The 23,387-nt window shown below is 48.3% G+C and overlaps 3 protein-coding genes across 3 annotated transcripts; 1 reads left to right on the forward strand and 2 right to left on the reverse strand.

Annotated features, from left to right (window-relative positions):
- Positions 1 to 354: 354 nt before the first annotated feature.
- On the reverse strand, positions 355 to 6,826 carry LOC119163662 (neprilysin-1). The gene is made up of 4 exons (XM_075887665.1): positions 6,794 to 6,826; positions 5,819 to 6,051; positions 3,609 to 5,051; positions 355 to 700 (listed from the first exon to the last, which is right to left on the reverse strand). Exons 1-4 carry the CDS (start codon positions 6,824 to 6,826, stop codon positions 355 to 357), a joined length of 2,055 nt encoding a protein of 684 aa, XP_075743780.1.
- A 4,251-nt stretch (positions 6,827 to 11,077) lies between these two features.
- LOC119163654 (neprilysin-1) lies at positions 11,078 to 13,057 on the forward strand. Its single transcript, XM_037415702.2, has one exon. It carries the CDS (start codon positions 11,078 to 11,080, stop codon positions 13,055 to 13,057), a length of 1,980 nt encoding a protein of 659 aa, XP_037271599.2.
- A 2,841-nt stretch (positions 13,058 to 15,898) lies between these two features.
- LOC119181299 (uncharacterized) lies at positions 15,899 to 19,742 on the reverse strand. Its single transcript, XM_075888985.1, has 3 exons — positions 19,656 to 19,742; positions 17,385 to 17,658; positions 15,899 to 16,137 (listed from the first exon to the last, which is right to left on the reverse strand). Exons 2-3 carry the CDS (start codon positions 17,638 to 17,640, stop codon positions 16,028 to 16,030), a joined length of 366 nt encoding a protein of 121 aa, XP_075745100.1. The 5' UTR covers positions 17,641 to 17,658; positions 19,656 to 19,742; the 3' UTR covers positions 15,899 to 16,027.
- Positions 19,743 to 23,387: the final 3,645 nt, after the last annotated feature.

The following is a 23,387-nucleotide window of genomic DNA, read 5'->3' on the forward strand; positions in this document are numbered from 1 at the left end:
TTTCATCGGAAATGCAGCCGCCGCCGTCGGGATCTGAACCCGCGACCTGCGGGGCAGCAGCCGAGTGCCTGAGCCACTAGACAACCGCGGCAGGGCATTCTAACGTACAATCATCTGGGCTTTAAAAGGGGAACAGCAATTGGTTAAAAAAAGTGCACCTGGTGTGAGTGGAACGCTGCATAAGTAGTTCCGCTTATGTATTTTAATTGTTTCGTTCTTAAAACCATCTACGTTATCAAAAAGTTCGTCCTTCAAATTGAAGGGGAACGGGTAACATAAGTGGTGACGTACGAGCGCTTGTAATGAAGCGCGCTGCACGCACGTTCAGAAGCAGACGGGCGCCCTCGTCGTTGCTCAAAAGACTTCACACTTGGCTTCTGGGTTGAGAAACGTGCCGGGCTCACACTGGAAGGCCTCCGAAAAGCGGCGCACGTGCCGCAGCACGTGCGAGCACGGGTCGACTTCCACGTTCTCGCCGTCAACGATGCGCTGTTCGCCGCAGCGTAGGAAGCACCAGGCGATGAAGAACATCTGCATCTCGCTGTACTGCTCCAAGCCACCGTGGAGCACGGATAAGTCGTTGCTGCCGTTGGTTACGATGGCATCGGCGAGGGCTTCGAGCGAGGCCAACTCGGCGACGACCGTGGCGACGGAGTGTGCCACGCCCTGCAGCGACTTGTTGACGCAGTCTCGCGCGTTCCTGAAAGACATAGACTGATATTTGTTGCGCGATTCACCGAAACGACACCCGGAAGAATCATAGTTCAAGGTGTGCGGGTTGTGGCAACGCCTCCTCTAGGAAGATGCCTGCCGCATGAGAAAAAAAAACAGCTGCCACACTCTTTCTCTCCTTCATTTTGAAAGTGTTCTCGGTCGCTAGCGTCACCTGTGGCGGACGGTGAAACAACGCAACACTTTGCATAGCCTACGAAACAGCGGTGCACAGTTGCAGATCTCGAACAACTCTCGACTGACGCGCCCCTATGGGCCGCAGATGAAGAACGCTGAACTGGTACCGCCCGTCAGGCAAACTCCGCTGGGAGCGCGAGCCATTCCTCTGGCATCTTTCTAGAGGAGGCGTTGGTTGTGGTAAGGCCGAATAAATAAGCCGAGTTCTATCAACACCCTGGGGACTAGCTATAGTCTGACGGGTGTGGACAACTCGTTTAATGAACCCATGGAATGGGTTCAATAAGTGAGCCTATTAACGCACAAATTACCCACCGCAAAAATTTTCAGAATCTGGCCAGTACGAGCGGAGATACAAATATTTATCGCACGCTGCGATTGCTTTCTCTGTTTTCTCGTTCCGATGAAAGCGCTGGAAGTTAAGCAGGAAGGCGAGGCACGGGGAAAGGAAATGCGTCACGCGTGCCTCTTGACCGTGCTGATAATCGACCGTACGATCGATCGCGTGCGCACGTGTGGACAAGTCGCAGCCTCCCGCGGCGGCCTCTGTAATGACCGAGCCCGCCATGCTCAAATAAGCCAATGGTCGGTAGTTGGTCCCTGCCGCCATGATTTTTTAGCCAGAATAGCGCCATTTATCGAGAGAAAAGACATAGCTGACATTTTTTTTTTGTGAGTTCCAGGCAATGTTCTTGGTTATAATATTTGGCTCGCGTGTTTTCGGGAGTCTCGGCTACCGATCGGCAGCGTTTTCTGACCATGCTCAAAAAGCACTGCCATGGGCCTGACCACAAATACGCGTCGCTGTGTGTCAGCGCGTTCCTCTTAGAGAGAAGGGGCATGCAGCTTCGCGTAGCCATCGTAGCGGGCTGACGTAGCGCTAGCAGAGGAGGATATGAAGAGGCCTTAGTTAGCCTAGAGGATGTTGTTTCTGTGCAGTACGAAAGAATGAATAATCAAGATAACGTCATACAACAATATAGACGTATGACAGATGAGATGGCCGATAGGTGTGTACATATATATAGGGCGACACGGATAAGCTCAAGTATTGATTACCTAATTTATCCATCTTCTAAACTGACGTCATCAAAAATCACCAACTCATATTCCGGCTCATTGCGTCAGTGAGGAGGCTCTGTACTACATCAAGCAGGGACGTTGTCACTGATGGCTACATTGCGCTAAATAGGCTGCATTTCGACACCGTTTGGCGACGAAGTAACCATAACACCAACCAGGAGAAGCTAACGTTATAGCTACCGTCTGGTCACCTTTAAACTTGTGATGTGGCGCATTAGGCAGCCATTTCTTTCTCACTATATGCAGATAAAATACAATATTAGCTCCTCTGTGGTTTCAGCCGCTGCATACGCGCCCGTCCGTCCATCAACAAGCGGGCTGGTACGGTTCGAGGAACCCTCACACAACGTTCAGGGGCAAAATCGCGTATGTATACATGTTGACAAACACGTGGCCAGCACGCTTGCTGTCTGCCATCTCTGGTGGTGCAAAGCGGAAGCGTTGACGAGTAATGCTGATGCATTATAGTAAAGTGACTCGTTAGGCGAGTTGGTTCATTCTTACGGTAGACTTAGCGCAAAAAACAAAGACGAGAGAAGAACCACACAAATTGCCCACCTTTCGTCTTCGTTTTTTTTTGTTTTTTGCGTCAAGTCTACCGTAATAATGCTGGTGCGCAGTGCGTGTTCTCGTGTAAGCTTGAAAAAAAAAACGGGTCCGCAACAAAATGGAGCTGGTCTGTTCATGATCAACCACATTTTATTTTCAGAAATTGGCCTTGTATTACGTAAATTCCGCTAATCAAACCGAATTACACATTCAAGGATAACGTCAACATTTATTTTCTATATACTGACCACGACCTTCTCTATAAACTTTTTTTATTGAGGAGGTCGCGATACTGACTTTCTCGCTGAAATGTTCTAAAAAAGGGGGGCCTCATACATGTGGCCTGCGGATTCACAGAAAATAAACTTTGTGAGTTCATTAAATGGCTTTCACTTGAATTTCTTGGCTATTGTGATTGATGACGCTTAGTTTTGGGGATAGTTCTGAAGCCTTTCTTTCCTGAGGCATCCCATGTAATCATTATGTGTTGAAACACCACCGTTGAACAAAAACTCTATTTCGGAATTTTAGTCATTATGCAGGTCGGTATTCATATCTTTCTAACCTGTCTTTCTATCCATAAATTTCTAAAGGCACACTAAAAGGAAACGATTTTTCTCGTCATTAGTAAATTTAAATTTTTCATTGTGACGGACTCTTACCGCGAGAAGACGTGCTATAAGAATTGATAAAACGCACGATACGAAAATGGGTGTGGCGAGGCCACTTTGTAATTCCCGCACCAAATGCAGTGACATGATAGTTTTAGACGGCGTCTCCGTGGAGATACAAAGCTTCTAATCGGTAAAAATGAAGTACATCGTCCTCTGAGGGGGTCGTAGACTGAACATTCCATGTTTCGGGAAACTAAAAGTGAGGATTGACCTAGAAATGCAAGACACCACGCACAGATCTCGACGCGAAACTTGAAAAATGATATCTTGACTGATTTTCTCCTTCCTATAATGAACCCATCATAGCGAAATTACATAGTTCTTAGAGTGTAATTTATCAACTTAAACTAATTCGATGTTTCTCTTCAGTGTCCCGTTAAAAGTATTACTCACTGAAGGTACGTTGCCATGTCCCAGTCGTTATGGGCGTGCTGCTGGTAGTGGTAGAGCAAGACGACGGAAGACGCCAGCGCTACTTGACTACCGAGCCCGCCATATTTGAGCGCTGGTGTGAGCTCCACGTCATACAGAGGGAAGGACAATGCGAAAGGCGACAAAAAGAAGTCTTCGTTGTTCCAGTCGATGCTGAAGAAACCGTAGCGGAGGATGTCCTGGACGTCCAACTTGCCTTTCACCGAAGCGCCCGAGCGCCACGCCTGAGCCATGATACGCCAGTTGGGCACGAAGTGCGTCGTGTTCATGTCGGGAAAACCGGGCACCGGTTTCCTGTAGTCCACGTGAAGCTTGTGGTCCAGTACAGCGAAGACTGGTTCCACCGAGGACCAGCGCGCCACGATGTCCAGGTTCCGCGAGAACGGCTTCCTGTCGGTGATACGATCGGTGAAGCCGCGGCGCACCGCGTACACGAGTGCCCTGGTGTCATCGCGGAAGAGGGAAAGGGGAAACGCGTCAGTGAACCCTGCGAAGACTAGGTCTCCCATGCTTCTGTAGCTGAGGACCAGGCACAGCTTGCGAAACTCGAGGCCATGCTCCTTGAGGTCCTTGCCGTACATGTTGTACAACAGCTCGCTGTTCGCGGTGAGGGCGGCGTACTGCACGGCATGCCACGAGACGCATCGGTGCATCATGCGCTCCCCGAGCTTGCTCCAGAGGGCGAAGAGGTGCGTGACAAAGCTGTCGTTGTCGGTGAGGAAGCGTGCGTCCTCCGGCAAGGTCCTGCCGAACCTCCGCGAGAGCGCGAGCAGCCAATCGGCGGCGCTCGGGAACAAGTCCTCGTCTCTTAGCCAAACGTACGGGCCCTTTCGCAGGAAGTAGTTGAGCGGAGCGACGGCGATGTCGGCTTCCAGGACTTCCCCGAAGGCGACGTCGTTGCTGGTGGATCTTCCGGTGTAGTGCTTGTACAGTGTGTCGAAGTAGGACCGTCGCTCGTCTTTCGTGAGCTGGGTGCTGGCGTGGTGAATGTTGTAAAACGAGCTCGCCACCGTGATGAAGACGACTGCGCGGCCCACATCTGTCGTCAGTTGGAAGTGCAGGAACGCGGGCCAGTTGAGCTGGACGTCCAGATAGAGCATAGTATCCATCACTTCCGGATTGGCGGCCTGCTCGGGCCACAGGACTCCAGCCTCGGCGAGGTACCGCTTGACGACCTCGATCTCGTCCTGCTCGCCCTTTTTGACGCGGTCGCAGGTGGCGAGCAGCGCTGCTGCCTGTTGCGGAGCGTTCTGGTGGCTGACAGGCACCTCCGTGGACTTGGCCGTGCGCATGAGCAGTTCCAGGGCATTTCTGTAGTAGAGCGCACGCACCGACAGGGCGCTGCTGAGTTTCCAGCCGTCGCAGACGAAGCGGCCGAAGCTGTGGCACGGATTCACAGAGCTGCTGGGATGAAACAACCGAGATATACTATGTATATTCCAACGTAAACACATGTGAAATACTGTATGTATATATACTACCGCACTATTAAGCTGTGGCCGACCTCATGTGCTCGTACATGGTGCTAATGAGCCGACGTACATATGGCTACTCAAAAAATTTTTCGCATTTCGTGCGCGAAATGTCTAAAAGTGGGATATGGCACTAAGCGCATGCTGAATTTAAATGATGAAAGAGCGTATGACAACATAAAAATAGTTCAAGACGTTGTCTCGGTGTGGCTTCGCTCTCGATCCGCAAACATCACAAGTATACAAAGGGGGGCCAAAAGTTCCCAGGTCACTATCCCATGTATTTCTATGGCAGCGTGCCCTGGGGAACTTTTAACCCTCCCTGTACTTATCAAAAAGTTATTTAGCCTTGTGCAGGTATCCCATGATATGTATGATTGCTGTTTTCCTGAGTATTAACGTCCAAACGCAACGCAACGTGGTTGTTAAACGCCAAATTTGTGTTTAGTCGTCTTCGTCTTGTCCTGCGCTGTTTGACCATTCAAACTCGGGTATATAGGTGGGTGCATCCCGGATCATATCAAAGGAAGTCACACTGCATCAACGCATGAAAAGATTATAGTTATGTACATGTGGCAGGAAAGTTTGGGTGCAAAAAGCTATACCCACGTTTAGCTCGGAAACCTGCTCGTATACCAGCTGCAGAATTTGCTTTCTTATTACAAAAGCTACAGCTCCTCGCGAAGCATGCATTGTCACCTGTTCATGGAGGACTTGAGGAGCTTGGCAAATGCTGTACAAGCGTTGCTGGAGCAGTGAATGGGTCTCGAGCGCCATTGAAGCATGGCGAAAAGAACGGCCAAGCAGACCACAATCACCACTATTGCCAATGGCAGCCATAGAGGGCACTGCTGCAGGTGCGACGACGCCTTCTCTCTCAGTGTAAGTCCTGTGGCGGGGGTCGTCGCGGGAGGCGACACGAATATGTCCACCTGCAAGACCGTGTTGCATGCGTGGAGCGTCGTTCATTCAAACTTGGAGGACACTCGAGCTTCGCCTTCGAAAGAAGGAGGGAATTGCGCAATCGGGACTCGTTAAAGCCGCCTTTGTCATCACTCCCGTCATTGTTAGTTCCACGACGCTTTGTGCACGGTAGACCCGCCTCGTCGGTCTAGCACTTATAGTAGTTATAGTACTCGACTGGTGATCCGACGGTCGCGGTAACAAATCCTGGCCGCTGCGTCCACGTTTTCAGTGGAGGCAAAAGTGCTTGATTGAGGCAAGTGTGCTTTGATTTAGGCGCACCTCAAAGAACCCCAGGTGGTCGAAATTTCTGGAGCCTTCTACTACAGCGTCTCATAATTATATCGTGATTTTAGAATATTAAACCTCAACAAACACTATTTTGATTATATAATTTGCACGCAGGAAAGGGGCCCTCACCGCGAAACATGCGAATGTAATCTGACATGCGGCCAGGCACGGCCAGATGGTTGGCAGATGACACGCGTGGCTACCGGGTCACACTCGGGGGCGGCGCCAGGATTCTCTCTCTGGTGGGCATCCACAACAAGCTAGTTTTTTCTGGGGGCATAGAGGCTGGGAACGTATGCGTTGTGTTTTGACTATGCTCGTTCTTGGTGGGGGGGCAGGCGGAAATTTTCGGGGGGTCCCAAGACCAACCCCGCTGGCGCCACCCCTAGTCAGACTTTGCGACGTAAAGAAAGAACATACCTTTCTGACGGGTGCCGTCTTCGTGTCTGCCATCACGTGTGCTTGCGGGAGAGACGACGATGCTGTCGATCGAGGTAGCGCAGCTGCAGGTACTAGCGTAGCGCTCGACGATGTCAGACGGCGAGCTCCTTCGGAACGCAACCATTGGTTCGGCTCACGAGATCGAACGCAAGCACATCACGCGGAGCATGCAGCGCGCACTCTTGCTTCTCAAGGATGGCGCACACCCGCTACAGGAAAGAAATCGAGGGGGGGGAGGTGGACTTCCTTAAATAAATTAAAGCAACTTCACACAGGTGTTGCCAAACCTGAGGGGAGTTTTCGCTCTTCTTCCTCAAATTCTCGCCGCAACTCAACCCGGGGAATAGGTGAATTGGACTGTGCCTCGCTGAAGAACTTCACTGGCTGAAGGAACGAGCTGAGAAATGAATATAGTTAGTCAATTTCTCACGAACAATATAACCTCGTAAAATAAAGAAGAAACATTTATGGAAAAGCGACTAAAAATACGTATATGCATATGTGATATACAAAATGAATTTTCGAAAAAGAAACAGACTTAAGTTGCACTTACGTGAAATGTGGAGCTACACGGTGTGCCTTGTTGCGCTTAATTTTCTCTTTCTTTCATCCTATCTTTGCTCTCTTCTATTTCTCTCTCTTTTTCAATGTATATTTGCCTCGTATATCTATTTCTTTATCTCTATATCTTTACTTATCCCTCTCTTTCATTTCCTTTTTTCTCTCCCGCTTTTATTTCTCCCTTTTTGTGTCTCTTTCTAAGCGTCTCTCTCTTCGAACGCATTATCACGCCTATCAGTGTTATCGCATCCGACGCATGACAAATTGGTGCACGTGACCCGAGAGTTTAATAGTCCCTTGTAAAGCCTAACAGCACTGCTGTAAAAGCAGAAGTGTTTGCGATGGGCACCTTGGTAGCTTTATATTTCCTTTATTTGTGAACTGTCAACACTAAGCTCGTGTGGATGTCCTGGTATGGCGTACTACCAGAATAGTTTAGCACAACCTAACGCCGGATAAGCGCTTACTACAGTCTTCATTGACAAATAATGGTTAATATTGACTACTACATGTTTTTAAATAGTGGCAGGCACCGTCGTCCTACTGATGTGCTTGTAGCGACGTCATGGTGCGTATAGGCTCCGCCCAGGCCAAAGCTTGCCACCACGCTATGGTCACGTGACAACTGACACATCCGTCGCAAGGCTGCCTCTGAGCGCCCCTCGAGTGGAAAGCTGCAAAGTGCCTCTTGGTGTCGGAAGCCTTCGAAGTGTAGGTACCAGTTTTACTGGCCTTTATTAGGGCCCAACTAAAACGGCGGAAGCTGGTACAAGAAAATGAAAAAAGGCGGATTTTATAAACACTTTCAATCTTACAGGCATGTCTCATTATTCATTGTCCAAGTCTTAAGAATTGTTAGCGGTTCGCGTCCCAAGACTACAATATGATTATGCCAAACACCGTTGTAAAGATCTTTGGAAATTTCGACCAGCCGGGTTTTTTAGCGTGTACCCAAATCTAAGTACTCGGGCCTCAACCATTTCTGCCCTTACAGAAAATAAAGCCGTCATCAGTCGGGCACCACAGCCACTAGAACACCTTGGCAGGTGCTTAAATGTCAGTCACATTGAGAAGTGATGTCCACACCGAACAAAAAGAATTGTGTGTCATATTTTTTGTTGGAGTCCATATTGTTGTTTAGCGATTTTGGTTCCGGGTTTTAGTAAATGTGTTAGGGAGCGCTGCCCTGCTCTCTATATTGCGGCGCCCTCGTTATTAAAAGAGTTTCCTGAGTGTCAGCCTGGGTCTCGGCTTCTGCTCTCCCCTTCTTCTTGGCCCGCGCTCCGGCCCGGACGCCGGGCCCCTTGCTCTCCGTACGTCAGGATACTACACTTATATGCTCTCGCACATATATGGACAACAAGCATGCTGACTGGTACAACCAACATATCTTCTTCCTTTATTATACACTGCTGTGAACGCGTCCTTCTGGGGTTTAATACGACTCTTGTTCAATCCCCCTGAGTAGTTAGGTCCGAACAAAATACCGAACCATCATCATCATGGTCATTAGCAACCACCATCATGATTGTCCTCATTATTGTCGTCATCGTCGGAAGCACGCGCCTCTGTGCTTACGTCATTCAGAAGAAGTTTTGATTTGTGAGCGCAGTACATCTACCTCTACATCGACTGGCACTTCGGTCGTACCGCCGGGGACGATGGAGAACGAAGAGAAGACCTCTGATGTGTCCAAGTCGCGCAAAAGCAGCCGCTGCAGAAAGTCAAGCCGTGACTTGCGCCACAATCCCACTGCTGAAGAGGCCCAGCACACTGACATGGGGCCGACCGAGAACCCGATGTCGAAGCCGCCTAGGAACACTTTGGACGGAAGGATGGACAAGTCCAGGCTTTCCCAGGATGAGTCGCAGAAACTCAAACAGGCAAAGGAAAAACCACAGGGGGAGGTCAAGCCAGTCCTCCAGGTAGGTACAGTCACGCTCAACACGAGTTGCAACATTGTGGCCCTTAGCAAAGGGGGCTTCGAGCTTTAACGGTGAAACCGGCAAACGTTCATTTCATTTACAAAACATCAGTAGCCGGAACGACGTCTATTTCACTGATTTTGCTATTATGGCACCGCTTTGCGCTGTTGACGCCATTCAGAGCGTTGTTATATATACTTTGAGATGTCTATTCGGGGACACCAGATTTTTCTTTGTCTGCAATCTTATAGTACGCTGTAACAATATATACCCGGGGTTTCACTTGCAAAACCATAATATGATTACGATGCCCTCTGTAGTGGGTGGCTCTGAAATTTCTATACGGTGTCTGTGCACTATATATCGTGCGCTGGCAATCTGCACTGACATCACACGGTGCAAGGCCTCTAACGTTTCAGTTGTAAGGTAGTTGCAAGGAATCTGTTGTGAGTTAACTTAAGCTCATCGGAGGAGTGCCATCTCACTCTAGCAAAACTATTCTTTTATTATTTATTGAACACGATCGTACAAAGGAATAGAAGATGAACTTGGTGAAAAGAAGGTGAAATGCGGGGGATTAAAAACAAGAACCATATATGGCGCGTTATACTTTCGTGATATGCACTTTAGTATTCTCATTACCGCATAGTGTCGGAACAGTTAAATAAAAACTAGCCCCACTTTTTTTCTGGTTTACTGAACTGTCTTGTTGGGTGGTTCTGTCACCGACGAAGACCACATGATAATTGAGAGAGCAAACTCGAGAAGTTGACATGGTGCATTCGCAGGAACAAGTGGTAGCACTGCCACCAGGGCCAGAAGCATCAATACCTAGGCCACCCGTCGAGTTACCTCCGACTACAGTAGCTGTGGCCGAAAGACGTACGCCCAAAACTGGGCCGCTTATTGACCGACATGATGCCAACGCGTCGACTAAACCTGTGGTACGAGACACTTACGGAAGCGAAAATTTTATCCATCCATCAGTTAGATTTTTCCGCAGGAAATGCATCAGCTTTGGTGCTTTAAAAAATCCGCCAATTAACGAGTGCCTATTTAAAGCGGCCTATCCTTTGCCACTTCCTCCTGATGAACTACGTCAAGTAATCGTCAAATAAACGTATCGGCCAATCGTTTTTTTTACTTTTTTGGGCTTTCTTTTCTTTCAGTCGCCTCGAGTAGGCCTTCTTTCGGTGATGTTCCTCCGCACAGCTTTATCTACTGAATGGTCCACTTGGCTACCACTACCATCATTAACCTTTGCCAAGCCTATGCCACTATGTTTTGACAAGAGCTGAAATCCGGCCATGTCCTAAACGCAATTGTTTCCTTATTTATTTATTTACTTATTTATTATTTATTTACTTATTTATTTATTTACCTACAGCCTCAATGAGCATTATTGTAGGGGAAGAGGAACGAAAAGAATACATTACAGGTGGTATACAGTATCAAGAGGTAACATAACAAGATCATTAATTTGCTTAAGATTACAGATGATATTGCACGTGTGCATTCTGATCAGATGTCCCTTTAATATCAGACCCGCCTGCACATCTCGTTTAATTCGCTAGATTCATCTTAAACACACGCCGTCAGAAAATCTGCCGAGTGCCACAGTCTGCTAGGTTCTGTAGAGGTTCGTGGTTTCTCTCGTAACATCGCAAACTGTCATAAATGCACTTTATTCGTATGAGAGTCTGGACAGAGACGGATTTTTCGAGTTTTGACAAAGGAACACGCGTTCTTGCAGCCGAACCAGGACGTCGCCGTACAGATGACGCGCGCCAGCACCGCCGCCATCCCGGAGCCGTCGGATCAGAAGGACCTCTTGTCACTGGTCGCGCTCTTCCTCGCCGTCACCATCGCCATCGTGATCGTGTTCGTCGCCGTCCAGTCGAACCTCAAGCGCGAACTGTGCACCACGGCGTCCTGCTCCGCGTTCTCGAAGCTGCTCGACGACTCCGTCAACGTGTCCATGAACCCTTGCGACAGCTTCGGCCGGTTCGTGTGCGACGGCTGGCGCAGCAAGCACATGATCTCGGTGAGGGAGTCGGTGTTCCGCTCTGCGATCGAGGCCACCGTCGAGTCGGTGTCCAGAACCGCCATCCCAGACACGAACCAGAACGCCGGCGAGCAAACAGCGGCTCTATTCCGGTCCTGTTACGAGTCCCTCGTGAAGGCAGACACCGGACCGGCGAGTGACGAAGTCGACCTTGTTAGGGAGTACCTAGCCGAGGCCGGCGTCGTGTGGCCGTGGGTTCCGTCCCACCCGGACGTGTTGGAGACAAGCTTGTTTCTCGCTTTCGAATTGGGCTGGCCTGCAGTCCTCGACTTCAGGGTCAAGGGCACCTCGGCGCATTCGAGCAACGTGATCGTCGAGCCATCGGCGGGCTTCGCGCGGCTGATGGCTCTGACCGAGCCTCGAACGTCGAGCGAGCACGAGCAGAAGAGATATTTTGACGCTCTCGTCCGGCATTACGGAGACGGCGACGTCGGCAACGTCACCTACAGTGACGTCCAGGACGCCGAGCTCCTCATGAGGAAACGTTTGAAGGACGCTCTCTCATTACAAAACTGGACCATGCTGGACTCTAGCGAAATGCACCCCGGTGCAAGCGCGTGGGCCGCCGCGCTGGCGAGGCGCAACGTCACCGGGGCGCTACGATTCGCCACAAGAAGTCCGTCTTTCGTTGACGCGTTCAGTGAGCTCTGGGAAGAATACGGCAACGATAGGATGCACTTGTACGTCTCTTGGTGCGCTGTTCAGTACGTCTCGATATTCACCAGCCGAGACGCCGTGCTCGCCGCCATCGGCGGTACCCGACTCCCCAGCTGGACCTCCTCGCCGTCGATCTGTCTCATGTTCACGTACGGCGTGGTTGGGGACGCCGTTTTCGTGCCGTACAGCACGCAAGTTCTCAGGTCTGGCGTGCGCTCGGACGTCGCCAAGCTGGTGTTCTCTGTGCGCAAAGCGTTCACCGAGCGCTTCAAAGCCCAGCCGGCGTTCTCCGGCAGCACGACCATGCTCACCGAGTGGGCCTCCGTCAAGGGGGTGTTCGAGGCGTTTGACTACCCGGTAGGTCGTGACCTGCGCGCCCCGTTTGTGGGTTATCCAGACATGACGTCGTCTTTCGTGCGCAACTGGAGGAACGCGTCGCGGCTGCGCTACCTGGCGGACACTAACGCCGACGTTCTGGACACGGTCGACGCCATCATGAACAGCCAACTTTACACCGTCAAGAAGGGCGCGCAGGACTTCGTGATGTTGCCCTTCGCGCTGACGTTCCCAGTGTACGACGCGGAGATGTCGGTCGCGATCAAGTACGGCACGCTCGGCGCTCTACTGTCTCGCGCGTCGGCAGAGATCGCCCTCGACTATTACGGCAGGCTGGATGCGACCAAGGAGCATCTGGACGAGTCTCGCGAGTGCTTCGCCAGAGACGCCCGCACGATGTCGATCGCGCCGCGGGACGACGTCATGCTGGAGGCGGTCGCCCTCGAGGCCCTACGGGATGCCGTCCAGGAAGCCTTTGACCGGAAGCGTCAGAATCGCGAGGGTCTCGGTCATTACTCGGCGGAAGAGACGTTCTTCATCTCCTGGTGCCTGATGAAGTGCGCCTCACCTCCCAACGAGCGTAGCGCCGACGTGGACCCTTGCTCGGCGCCGCTGCGGCACCTCCGGAGGTTCTCGGAGACGTTCGGCTGCCAGCCGGAGACGTCGCTCAATCCCGTGCGCAAGTGTCTGGTTTTCTGACGATAGCGTTGGCCGGGTGTATACTGCTCTCGCACCACTTTCCCGCGAACGTATTTTGGAAATTTCGACGCACGCGAGTTTTAAAAAAATAGGTAGAAACTGCCGAAGAACTATAAATATATGTCTGGAAATGAACGTGTATGCCATAATATATGATCAGCTGCAAATACTTTTTATGTTTTTGGCGACGCTTGTCGGCGTTGGAACGACGTGCTGGTTTTGGAAATTTCGGTTTACATGGCGGGAGTTTTGCAGACTAATTATTTTTCTTTTCATTGTACTGTGTTTTTGTGAACGTATGTTTTTACGTTCTTTCTTTAGTACGTGTGGTGTTTGATTTAATTGCTGTGAAAGTATGTAGTGCGCCTTCCGATTCACAGGGAAAGCCGCATTTCTTTACATGCACCTTCAAATAGCGAGGCTAATAACAGGCGCACAGCAACGGATGGTAATTACAACTCATGCTCATGTGAGTCAATTTATGAAGATTCGCAACTTCACTCAGCCCTTTGAAAGTTCGTTGCTTGAAGGCGATGCCCTCGGCCTGTGCGGAATGCCTACAGACCACAAACAGTATAAGACCTATACTGCAGGAGCACCGTGGGCACAAACGAAAAAAGAATGTTTTCCTTCACGATTCATAGTTGGGGCGTCTGCATAAAATGCTCGTCTCCATGAAGCGTATTGTGAAGCGAAGCCTTTTGAGTACATTAATCATGATCTGACATTTGCCTGCAGCGCGTTATGTTCGTGTTCATTATGGATGTTCTCATGCTACGAAGTGGAGAGTCGTCAGTGTTCGTAAACGCAGCGTTTTCTGATTGCTTATGCTTTCTAAATCTGCATGACGTCATTTCCACAGTAAGTGTCGAAAGAAAGTGGGATGCATATGGGGTGAGTTCGAATTAAATATCGTTGGAGCCTCTATAGCAGCATAACATTCTGTGCTCATTAGTGAACGCATACAGCCATATTTAAGCATACCTGAAGGGCAAAGGCCACTGAGTCGGAACCGTATGAGGTGTTCGGAAACGTAAGTAGATGTTCGCAGAATACTGATGCTATAATGCCCTTTGTCTACACAGTTTTTCATACTCCATGTTTGGGACACTGACAACCGGAGAACACTGAATTCGGCTGTAATCTATCCTGCATTCACAATGTGGTGGTCGTGAAATGAAAGGTGCCTGGGTTTTGCCTGGACGATGTACTTTGCACTTCTAGTGGATATGTATCTTGCAAATACGCGTCGCAAAGAAGAGATATATGTAGGCCTTTATTGACAGCGATATGTATTGAAGCTGCCGGTAACTTGCGCTGCGTCGTGAAGAAAAACTTCTGTCAAGAATCGGCACGCGTTCTCTCTATTCTCTTTGCAGTAAAGCTGTTTAAGCTTATTGGTAACTTGTGGCCCGTCGCGCGAAATTTCTGGGTGAGCGATTTTTAAGCACCACTACCACGTGCAGAGGATGCGAGTGTTGTTTGTTGTTTGTTGACGTTGTTCAAGCTACGCCGCGCATGGAGCGCCGGCGACCCGATTCAAAGGGTATAGTCGTGTCGCCATCGCCATCGCCAATGAAAACGAACGCGTGAAATAAGAGATAGGGAAATAAAAAGAGCGAGACAGAAAGTTATATGAAGAAAGAGGAAGAGAAAAATTGAGGGAATGTAGATGAAAGAAAATACAAAATTAAAAGGAAAACAGAAATAGAAAACAAGAGAGAAAAAGAAAGCGATAGAAATAAAGAGATAATAAATAGACAGAATAAAGATAAACTTCAAACAACAGAAAAAATATATAAAAATCGAAAAAGAAATGGAAATAAACGAACACAAGGTAGAACAGAACCAGACAAAGAAAAAGAGAGAAAAACAAAGAAATAGAAAGAAGCAGGAAGATATGGCGAAACGAAGTTCGTTGCTGGGCTGGCTCATAATCTTATACCGGATAGCGAGAGTACGAAATAGTCTTGTGCTTCTGTGTTCTCTCCTTGTTCTGTATTGAATTCGGGTATACAGTATTTCAAAATCAAAGAAAAGGAAGAAAAAGAAATAAAAAAGTTGGAAAAGTGAGGAGGAAGAAGAAGAAATGTACAAGAAAGATTCAAGAAATTTATAGAAAGAATAAAAAAGAGAGAAGGACGGCCTGGCAGTGTGAAGCTGTCAAAATGTTTGCTTGATGCAGAGACATCGGAAGTTACGCTCTTTGCCTTAAGAGGCCACAAATGACGTTTCCCTTTCTTTTTTTTAAACTCACGCAAGTCGTACTGATAACCAAGCAATCATTTCCCGCGCGTGTTTTGCATAGACAGATGACATACACAATAAAAAACATCCACCCAGGTAACATGAGGATGAAGGGGACGCGAAATGCGGCAATGGTGAATCACTGATCCCGTCGGGGCGACAATACATATTTCGTGTTGCATCATACTCACAAACTCGTAATCATGCCAGAGCTTATTTGATGTTTTACTGAGGGGGGCGAGGAGAAAACGGTAGGGGCGGGAAAAGGAGAGCAAGTGAATATTCACCGAAAAATGCCGACTCTACGGCTTCGACCGCTCATCTGCGTATCGGGCCACACAAGCATCGCTTTTCTCTTGCAGTGAAACACAACATTGCAGCTGTGTTTGATCGCTCGCCGAACGCTGTTTAGACCGAGGCGACGGAGGCAAGTTGCGGGACAACTATATTTGTGCATGATTAATACATCCGTTTTTGAAGAATACCTTATCACAATGCCTAATTGGCTCACGCGTGCTAGGAAACCATTTGTAGCTCCCTGTGTCTTAGGGGATACCAAGAGATGATTATCAACTATAGAGACTAATACAGTAGTGGTGTCGTAGCATCTGCATTCGTTTATTTACATTCAGCGTTGTGGTTTCTTATTATGTCGTGCAATCAAGGGTATCCGCTTAAGACCGTTGTTCTCTCATCAGCAGTTCCCTCGACATAGCCCGCTTATTACACAGCAATTGCCGCAGGTGCGGGTGCGGCAGGTACCGGAGCAGGTGCTGCTGGTGCTGCTGGAGCTGCAGGCTCAGGAGCGGCTTGCGGTTGGGGCATGGCAGCAGCTGCAGAGAGAAATAGATGATATAACGAATGTCGCTCGCTTTTCGAAACGTTGAACAAAAATTGTGTTTAACGTTATTTATCTGGATGTCGCAACAATCAATGTACACTATGATCCACTGTTAAGGAAAACACTCGAATGAATACGTTTGATATTACGGGCTTGCTAACTAAATCTGGACATAAAAACATGGTTCATGCTTGGCTCTAGTCTGTCAAGAGGATTCCGAACTTTCTGTTAACACAAGAGACTGCTGCCTCTACCACACTCCTCGCTATGCAGGGCCCAAGCTGTTACTCTCCGACTGCTACAAACAAACACTTACCCGAGCCCTGCGGCACTGCACACAATGTACCCTGAACGGTTTCCAAGCCCGGACTGCCCCCTGTGTGGTGGTTATGCGGACTTCGAGCATGTACTGTGGGGCTGCGCCTCTGCCGGTCCCCCTTTCACCCAAGAGGAAATGAAGCGACTCATTAAGGCCCAGGACCAGACCTCTCAAATCCTGGCCGTCCAGAGGGCCCGCGCGAGGGCCGTCAGGTTTAACCTGATGGTCCCCGAGTGGGCCTAGCCAGGTGACGCTGAGTGTACTCGCGTCTATTGTGGACCGAATAAAGTTGTTTCACTCACTCTGTTAACAGTAGCCTTATACAGGTCTAAGCCACTATGCTTTTTCCAAGACTGCGCAATATGAATAGGCAATGCATGCAACTGTTACCTTTAACAGTGGATCCGTCTGTACAGCGGAGCCGAGGGGGCTGTTTCACTGACTTAACCTCGTGAAAGCTGATGAAACAGTGAACCATTCTTAGTTGCTGTGCTAAGCTGTGCTAAGCTTCACGAAACGTCACAAGCATTACAAAGCATTTCGTAGCCAGTAGATCAGTTTGTACAAGCTTGGTAACGTGGTTGAGCGTTTTTTTTGTCAAAGTCTTCGGAAATATTTCTCTAATGTGATTGAACTTGGACAAACTCAGGGTAAAATGAACGGTACTTGTAGCCGTTTCGGAGGTCAAGAGGCGGAATTTTACCGGCGAGCAGATATTACAACTTTGGGGGATCAAGTAAACTAAGGAAGCTGCCGCGAGACAAGATTCAGGCCACCAATTCGCAGGTTATTTAAAAGTTTTCTCTATCCAAAACATTTCAGCCACTTGACGCTGAGGCTCGACAAGTAATAAGCGAAGGTGGTCAGTCAAAGAACAGAGTCCTTACGACGTAGAAGCTGTGTGAACCATTGTACTTTACCGGGGTCGCATCCGGCGAGGGCTGCGGGCAGGCATTTGCCAGCGGCGGCACTGAAGTGCTGTCCCTCTGAACAGTCGAGCTTCATATTGAACAGCTGCATACACAGCGAGTACTTGGAGCAGTCGTTCGGGTCGGGAACCTTGAGCGTCAAACCGGGCACTGCCTGCGCCGGACAGTCCGGCGATGAAAAGCTGAACGACGACACGACTGTGGCACAAACGGCCTGGACAACCACGATCATCACCAGGGTCTTCATGGTTGGCTGTGCGAAACTCTGCGAAGAAAGTTACCGTCGTTGTAGCGAGGAGGACGTAAGCACGGGTTCATATGAAAGTTTATAACTAATCATGACGGGGTGTATATGTGTACACGAATACATCATGCGATAGGCGACAAGTTGGGTTTGTTGGTATAGCATCTTTAAGACGACGTCAGCCCTTTTAGCGCACGAAACTACCCACCGCGTTGGTCCTCTGGCTATAAAGCTTGCCTGTTGACTCAAAGGTTTCGAGATAGAATCACGGCCGCGGCGGCTGCATTTAAGTGGAGGCTTGTATCTGATTTGCATTCTCCGGTTGCAATTTGCAATTTCTTGCTGCCATTTAACTTTGTTCAAATGTAATTCTGTGTTCTACTGCCTTGACATGTTTTTATTGCTTGAACATTCTTTTTAATTAGGTTACATTGTGAATCACTCTTTATTATGCCCCCTGCTTGGTATTTCGGCCGCAGTATTCTGTAAATAAAATAAATAAAATGCTAGAGGCACGTGTACTTAGAATTAAGTGCACGTTCAAAAACGCCAGGTGGCTCAAATTTTTGGAACCCTTCACTAAAGTGTCTCTCACAATCCTGAGACGTGAAAACGCAACGAGTCACTCATTTCCTGAGACATAAAACACCAACAACTATCATTGAGATAGCCTTTAAAAGTTCATGGAAATATGTGATCTTGAAGAGATGGAAAATCTTTGAAGAAACACGGAGTGCCCCTTGAGTTCTCCTCTCGACTGGCGGACAAGTCTTTTTTCAAGGCTGAAACGGCCTATTGCCAACTGCCTCGAAGCTTCAACAGCTTATGAAGTTGCAGCCTTGAAGAAGACAACTCCGTTAGTCGAAGCGCTGGCTCGAACGACACCCCGTGTTTCGAACATTTTTCATCTCAAAAATTATTAACAGCGTACAAAAAGACGAAAGAAGGAAACACAATTCAATGGAGCCCACCACCCATAGCTTTCACGTCGTCTAATTATTTTACGCGCTCCAATGGTATCTTGTGTCTCATAAGCAACTTAGAAGTGTGGCAGCTTGGACTAGATGGTATGAAATTACGATAGTTATAGCGTGAGAACAGAACGATGACGATAAAGATACAATTTAAGGACGCGAAGGACACAAAGTGCTCGTGTCCTTCTTGTCTCTTCGTCGTCGTACTGTTCTCGCGCTATAACTATCCTCATAAGCAACATTTAGGCTGCAACCGTCCGTTTGTCTTCAGCTTGACTACAGCGTTATGCCACCCTACAAATGTTTTACGGCAGTCACTGTTAAGGGCCTACTACCTCTTGACTACTCGAAGTAGGTCAATGCCGTCAGTCAAACTCCCTAATATTTCGTGAGATAACTACTCTGAAGAAAAAAATGAGACGTTCTCATCGAGCCTCGATGACTCGAACACAGTTGCTAGTTTGAATCATACAGTGTAGACCAACCTTTGTATTTTTATGTTTCTCTATCCTATCTTCACAGGTGTAGCTAAGGAAGCTAATGTGCCGCGGTCTCTCTTTCTGATTACTCCAACCTGACATATAGTGAGTACTAGACAAAATGATAAAAGAAGAAAAAGAAACATAACTGGTGGTTGTGCAAGAAAAGGAAACACGAAACTAGACAAAATCTCTCTAAGCTCGATTTCATTGCCAAGTAGCAGAAATGTTGAGCAATAGGATCACAAGAATTGTTGGGGTTTTAAGAACTAATACCACTGCATGATTATGAGAAAGGCCGCAGTGGAGGGTTCCGTAAATTTGGATCACCTTGAAATCTTGAACGTGCACCTAATAAAGGCACACAGGCATCAAGCATTTTTCCTTCATTGTACCGCGGCCACCAAGATTGGGATTCGATCCTGGGACATTCGGGTCAGCAATCAAGCACCACCACCACTAGATCACTGCAGCGAATAGCAACAGGGTCAAGCGTGCACAGCAAGAATACGCTCGCCAAAAACCGGGGTTGCAAAGAACTCTACCAGGTCTGCGATCTCCTCACCTTGTCTGCTTGTTGGTATGCTCCTTGACAATGACGCTATGTGTCCTTATATCTTTCTACCGCGAAGCAACGTTCTTATAAACGGACCTAAGTCCGTGTCACGGAGAGTGTGGGGAATTGTAAACACATGTGAGTTCCACGAGACTGCTCTTTCTCCTTCGTTATCTGTTCCTGATTGCTGCAATCCACGTCTGCAGTCATTAGACAACCAGACGAGTAACGGAAGTATAGAAGAGAGAGTAAAACAAAAATGAAATGTCGCATGGCCCGGACTCGCGAACAGGAGGTGGACATGCTTTTTTATGGAAGCACCACCAGTGCAACGTCAAGAAGGAATGCACCTGATGTCACTTGTCATCCGGCTTCTGCGTGCAAGTGACAGCTTCCCTTCTGAGCCTCACGCCTCCTCCTTATCCCAATTTATTTGGTACAAAAAAGTGGCATTGGCTGTCAAGGTTTGTCAAGAGGCCAGTTCACTGAGCAGCATTGCTCAGCGCTTTCGGCGATGAATGAAAAGCGGAAAGGAATGTGTGCAGGTATCTGCTGTGACAGCATGCGAATGAATTTTCATGGCGTCATGTCTGACGTTCATTGCATCATGTGGAACAGGAGAAATAACTTCAGCAATCGTTCATGCACCCTTGCTCATACGTTTTACTAAGCCCCATTTATGCGAGATAGAAAGTGTCTTTCTTTACTTGTGGTCCAGCGCATCAGCATTAAATGAGACAGCTGAAGTCGAACCCACTACTTCGGGATTCAGAACGTGACGCCAAGATCATTGCCACCGTAAAGATCATTTCTCGTTAGGAAAAAAATACGTGCTGATTCTGCTGATGATGATAGTGCAATCATTCAGATAGTGAGATTGTGGTGCGTCCTTCTTTCCATTCACCTCCCAGCGGCACTTGTTGTTCGGGAAGTTGACGCATCACAACGGTGCAATAACGTGCACGCACCGAGTGCCTGACGGAAAGATTACAAGCGTAAAGTTCACTCCACCGCGTCGAGATGTATTTAAAAAGCTCGGCCATGCTGTCGAGTGCTGTCTAAACAATGCGTGCATAGCAGAGCGGTCAAACAGAGGCCACACTTTAAAGCAACCATGAGTGCTATTGGTGTAAATACAGTCGCAGATGTAGTTGTTTTATCACTGTATGCCCAAAGGCATCCTACCTCTTCTACCTCTGTTTTGTTTTTGTTCACAGGGCATTTAGCGTTTTGTTAAAACATGGTGGCAGATTGCAAAGAGAGATCAAACAAAGCTTTAAGAACATGCAGATAAGGTCACATTAATGGTACCGTGTGGTTGGCGGGTCCATAAAAGCGAGCACTGCGCAGGTTGTAACTGTAGTATATATGTCCCGGTGCTTCAAACCGTCGCTGTCCGCGCCTTTGTTAAAGACTACGAAGCACTGCCGCTTCCGTGCGAGAAGGTTAACGGAAATCCGGGACTAAAGTGTTAGTGAGCATTATTTGAGGATGGCGTACTACATTGAGCCCACAAAAACGCATAGACGAAGTAATTTTACAACGGAAGCTGGTACGAAATCCCAACTGTCGATTTTGGGGGGTGTAGCTGTCCGTCGCCGCCGCCTGACTCCGTAACCGCTATCACGCACAATGAGAAAATATATCCAGCATCAAGCGGGACTTGAACCCAGACCCTCTACGCGGCAGTCGGGCCAGTCGACCTCAGAGCCACGCCGGAGCTCGAAGCTGCTTCGCAAAGAAACCGTATGTACACAAGTGCTATGTCGGGCAAGGAATCTTGTAAACAGATGTAATACAGGGTTGCAGAAGTTGCAGAAGACCAAAATAATAAATGTAGACGTCATGTGATGCAAAGTGCATAACTGTTTGGTTGTTTAAAAGCTTTCCATTCTATACAAATCGTTCATCGCTATCGACCGCATTATCAATGCATGCCTTTTGTTTCGTTAGGGCGGCTGCTTCGTTTACCCGCATAACTGGTTGTTTATATAGATTATTTATTATCTATATTTGGAGGTGTCAGTGAGCGCCATTGCATGCAATGGCTGCGTAGCTAAAGTGCTCTTCGAGTCATCATTACCTGTTTTAACGGCTACTAAGCTTTGATATCATGTTATACCGAGTTCGAATGTGTATTTTGCTCTTTTGTATTTATTTTTGTGACCGGGGTTTTCCAAAATCTGTACCTATAACAGTAAGTGGAACCCCGCAGTTTTCCGGTCCCAGTATATGCTTTGAGATGAGGTGGCAAATTTTGTCCGCATGCTGTGGACATGTCCAAGTGAAAACGATGGTGTAGTCCAAGTCAAAACGATGCTCCACACTGTAGAATCCTGAGATGCCCTGCTCCGCAGCCCAGACCCCAACGTTCAGCTAGATATCAGCCAAGCCCTTGCTGCTGCCGAGTCCCTAGGGATTCTGGGCGACGGCTATAGGGGCGATTGGCCATGCCTGATGTAGTTGACTGGCTTTTATTGCAATATAACTATACGGGCACTCTCAGCTGGATTTTGCCGCCGGCGTCCGCGTACCTCACCATATATGCAAGAAGGAAAAATAATCCATAAAGAGATTCCGACGCACGGAATTGAACTTCGGGCCTCTGAATAGTGGGTTCGAGGCGTTAACCACTGAGCCACGGAGAAACACGTCATTAAATGTTCAAACGGCAAGCTATTTATATCTGCCACTTACCGCAGGTGACGGGCATCTAGGGGGGGGGCACGAGAAGCACAGACTGCTGGGTGAGTTGGTAATTCATCTTAACTGCATGAGCGCGCAAAAAACTTGCATTTGGGAGAACTATCGTGTTTTCAGCATTACCAGCAAGATGGCGCAATGAATGGCCGTCGTCACATCTTCTGGACTCCTCGGCGCGCGCTCTCATCTCCCACGCGTGTTTTGCCCCGCGGAGAGGAGGGGGACACTCACTCGCGTGCCCTTATCTCGCGGTGGGGAGGATCGTACGTCTTGGCTGGCCTTTGGATTTCACCAGAACAATACTGTTGTAGTTACCGGGCGCACAAAGGCCACTGCAAAAGTTTCACAGCTTCCGTTTGCAAAAAGAGCGCGCTTTTCAGACACAGCGAAGTAACAACTGAGACGCTTATTTGCGTTGATCTGTACCTGTGAGTGCGTTTTGTGCGGGCACGCAGAAACCCGGGGCACGTTTCGATGTGCTTGCCATTCTGCGTGTAACCTTCCAACTTGTTGCTAGCGTGTTCATTGCTTCACCTTTGCGACAAAGTTTGAGTTTTTTTCTCTCTATGTCTTGCGATGTATACTTTCGTACTGTGCGGTAATTAAAACATTTCTTGTGTGTTCTTTGAATTGTTTAATTGGGAAGCGTTGAAAGTCAACTTAAACAGGCCTGTCTTCTCAGGGAGAACACCGCAATAACATTGATCATAAAATATATTTTTAAGAATCCCGAACTAGTTTTCCAAGTAATCATTACATGACCTTACTATCGGAATTCATTACACCACGAATCGGTTGCTGTAAAATTTTCTGGAATCCGCCGAAAAAAAGCAGAATTAGTGATCTGTCGTACACTTTAAAAGTGCTTTCTGTTTTGTTTCGTCCCCACGAGCGCCGAGTTGGAAGTGATACAGAGAGAGACAGAGAGAGAGACGCAACATTTATTAATACTAATAATAAAGCTAGCAGTTGTACCGTATACGAATACAACCGAGGGGCGAAACTCCTTAGAAATGGCGCGCAAGCGACTATACGCCT

The sequence above is a fragment of the Rhipicephalus microplus genome, chromosome 3 (genome assembly GCF_043290135.1).
Source record: "Rhipicephalus microplus isolate Deutch F79 chromosome 3, USDA_Rmic, whole genome shotgun sequence".
Lineage (NCBI taxonomy): Eukaryota > Metazoa > Arthropoda > Arachnida > Ixodida > Ixodidae > Rhipicephalus > Rhipicephalus microplus.

Coding starts and splice junctions, on each gene's coding strand:
- LOC119181299 (XM_075888985.1), bottom strand. CDS start 17,640: ATGAAGACCCTGGTGATGATCGTGGTTGTCCAGGCCGTTTGTGCCACA. Junction 16,138..17,384: donor CCTCGCCGGATGCGACCCCG/GTAAAGTACAAT, acceptor TTCTCTCTGCAG/CTGCTGCCATGCCCCAACCG.
- LOC119163654 (XM_037415702.2), top strand. CDS start 11,078: ATGACGCGCGCCAGCACCGCCGCCATCCCGGAGCCGTCGGATCAGAAG.
- LOC119163662 (XM_075887665.1), bottom strand. CDS start 6,826: ATGGCAGACACGAAGACGGCACCCGTCAGAAAG. Junction 6,052..6,793: donor AGACGGCACCCGTCAGAAAG/GTATGTTCTTTC, acceptor ACGGTCTTGCAG/GTGGACATATTCGTGTCGCC. Junction 5,052..5,818: donor CTCAAGTCCTCCATGAACAG/GTGACAATGCAT, acceptor GTTTCATCCCAG/CAGCTCTGTGAATCCGTGCC.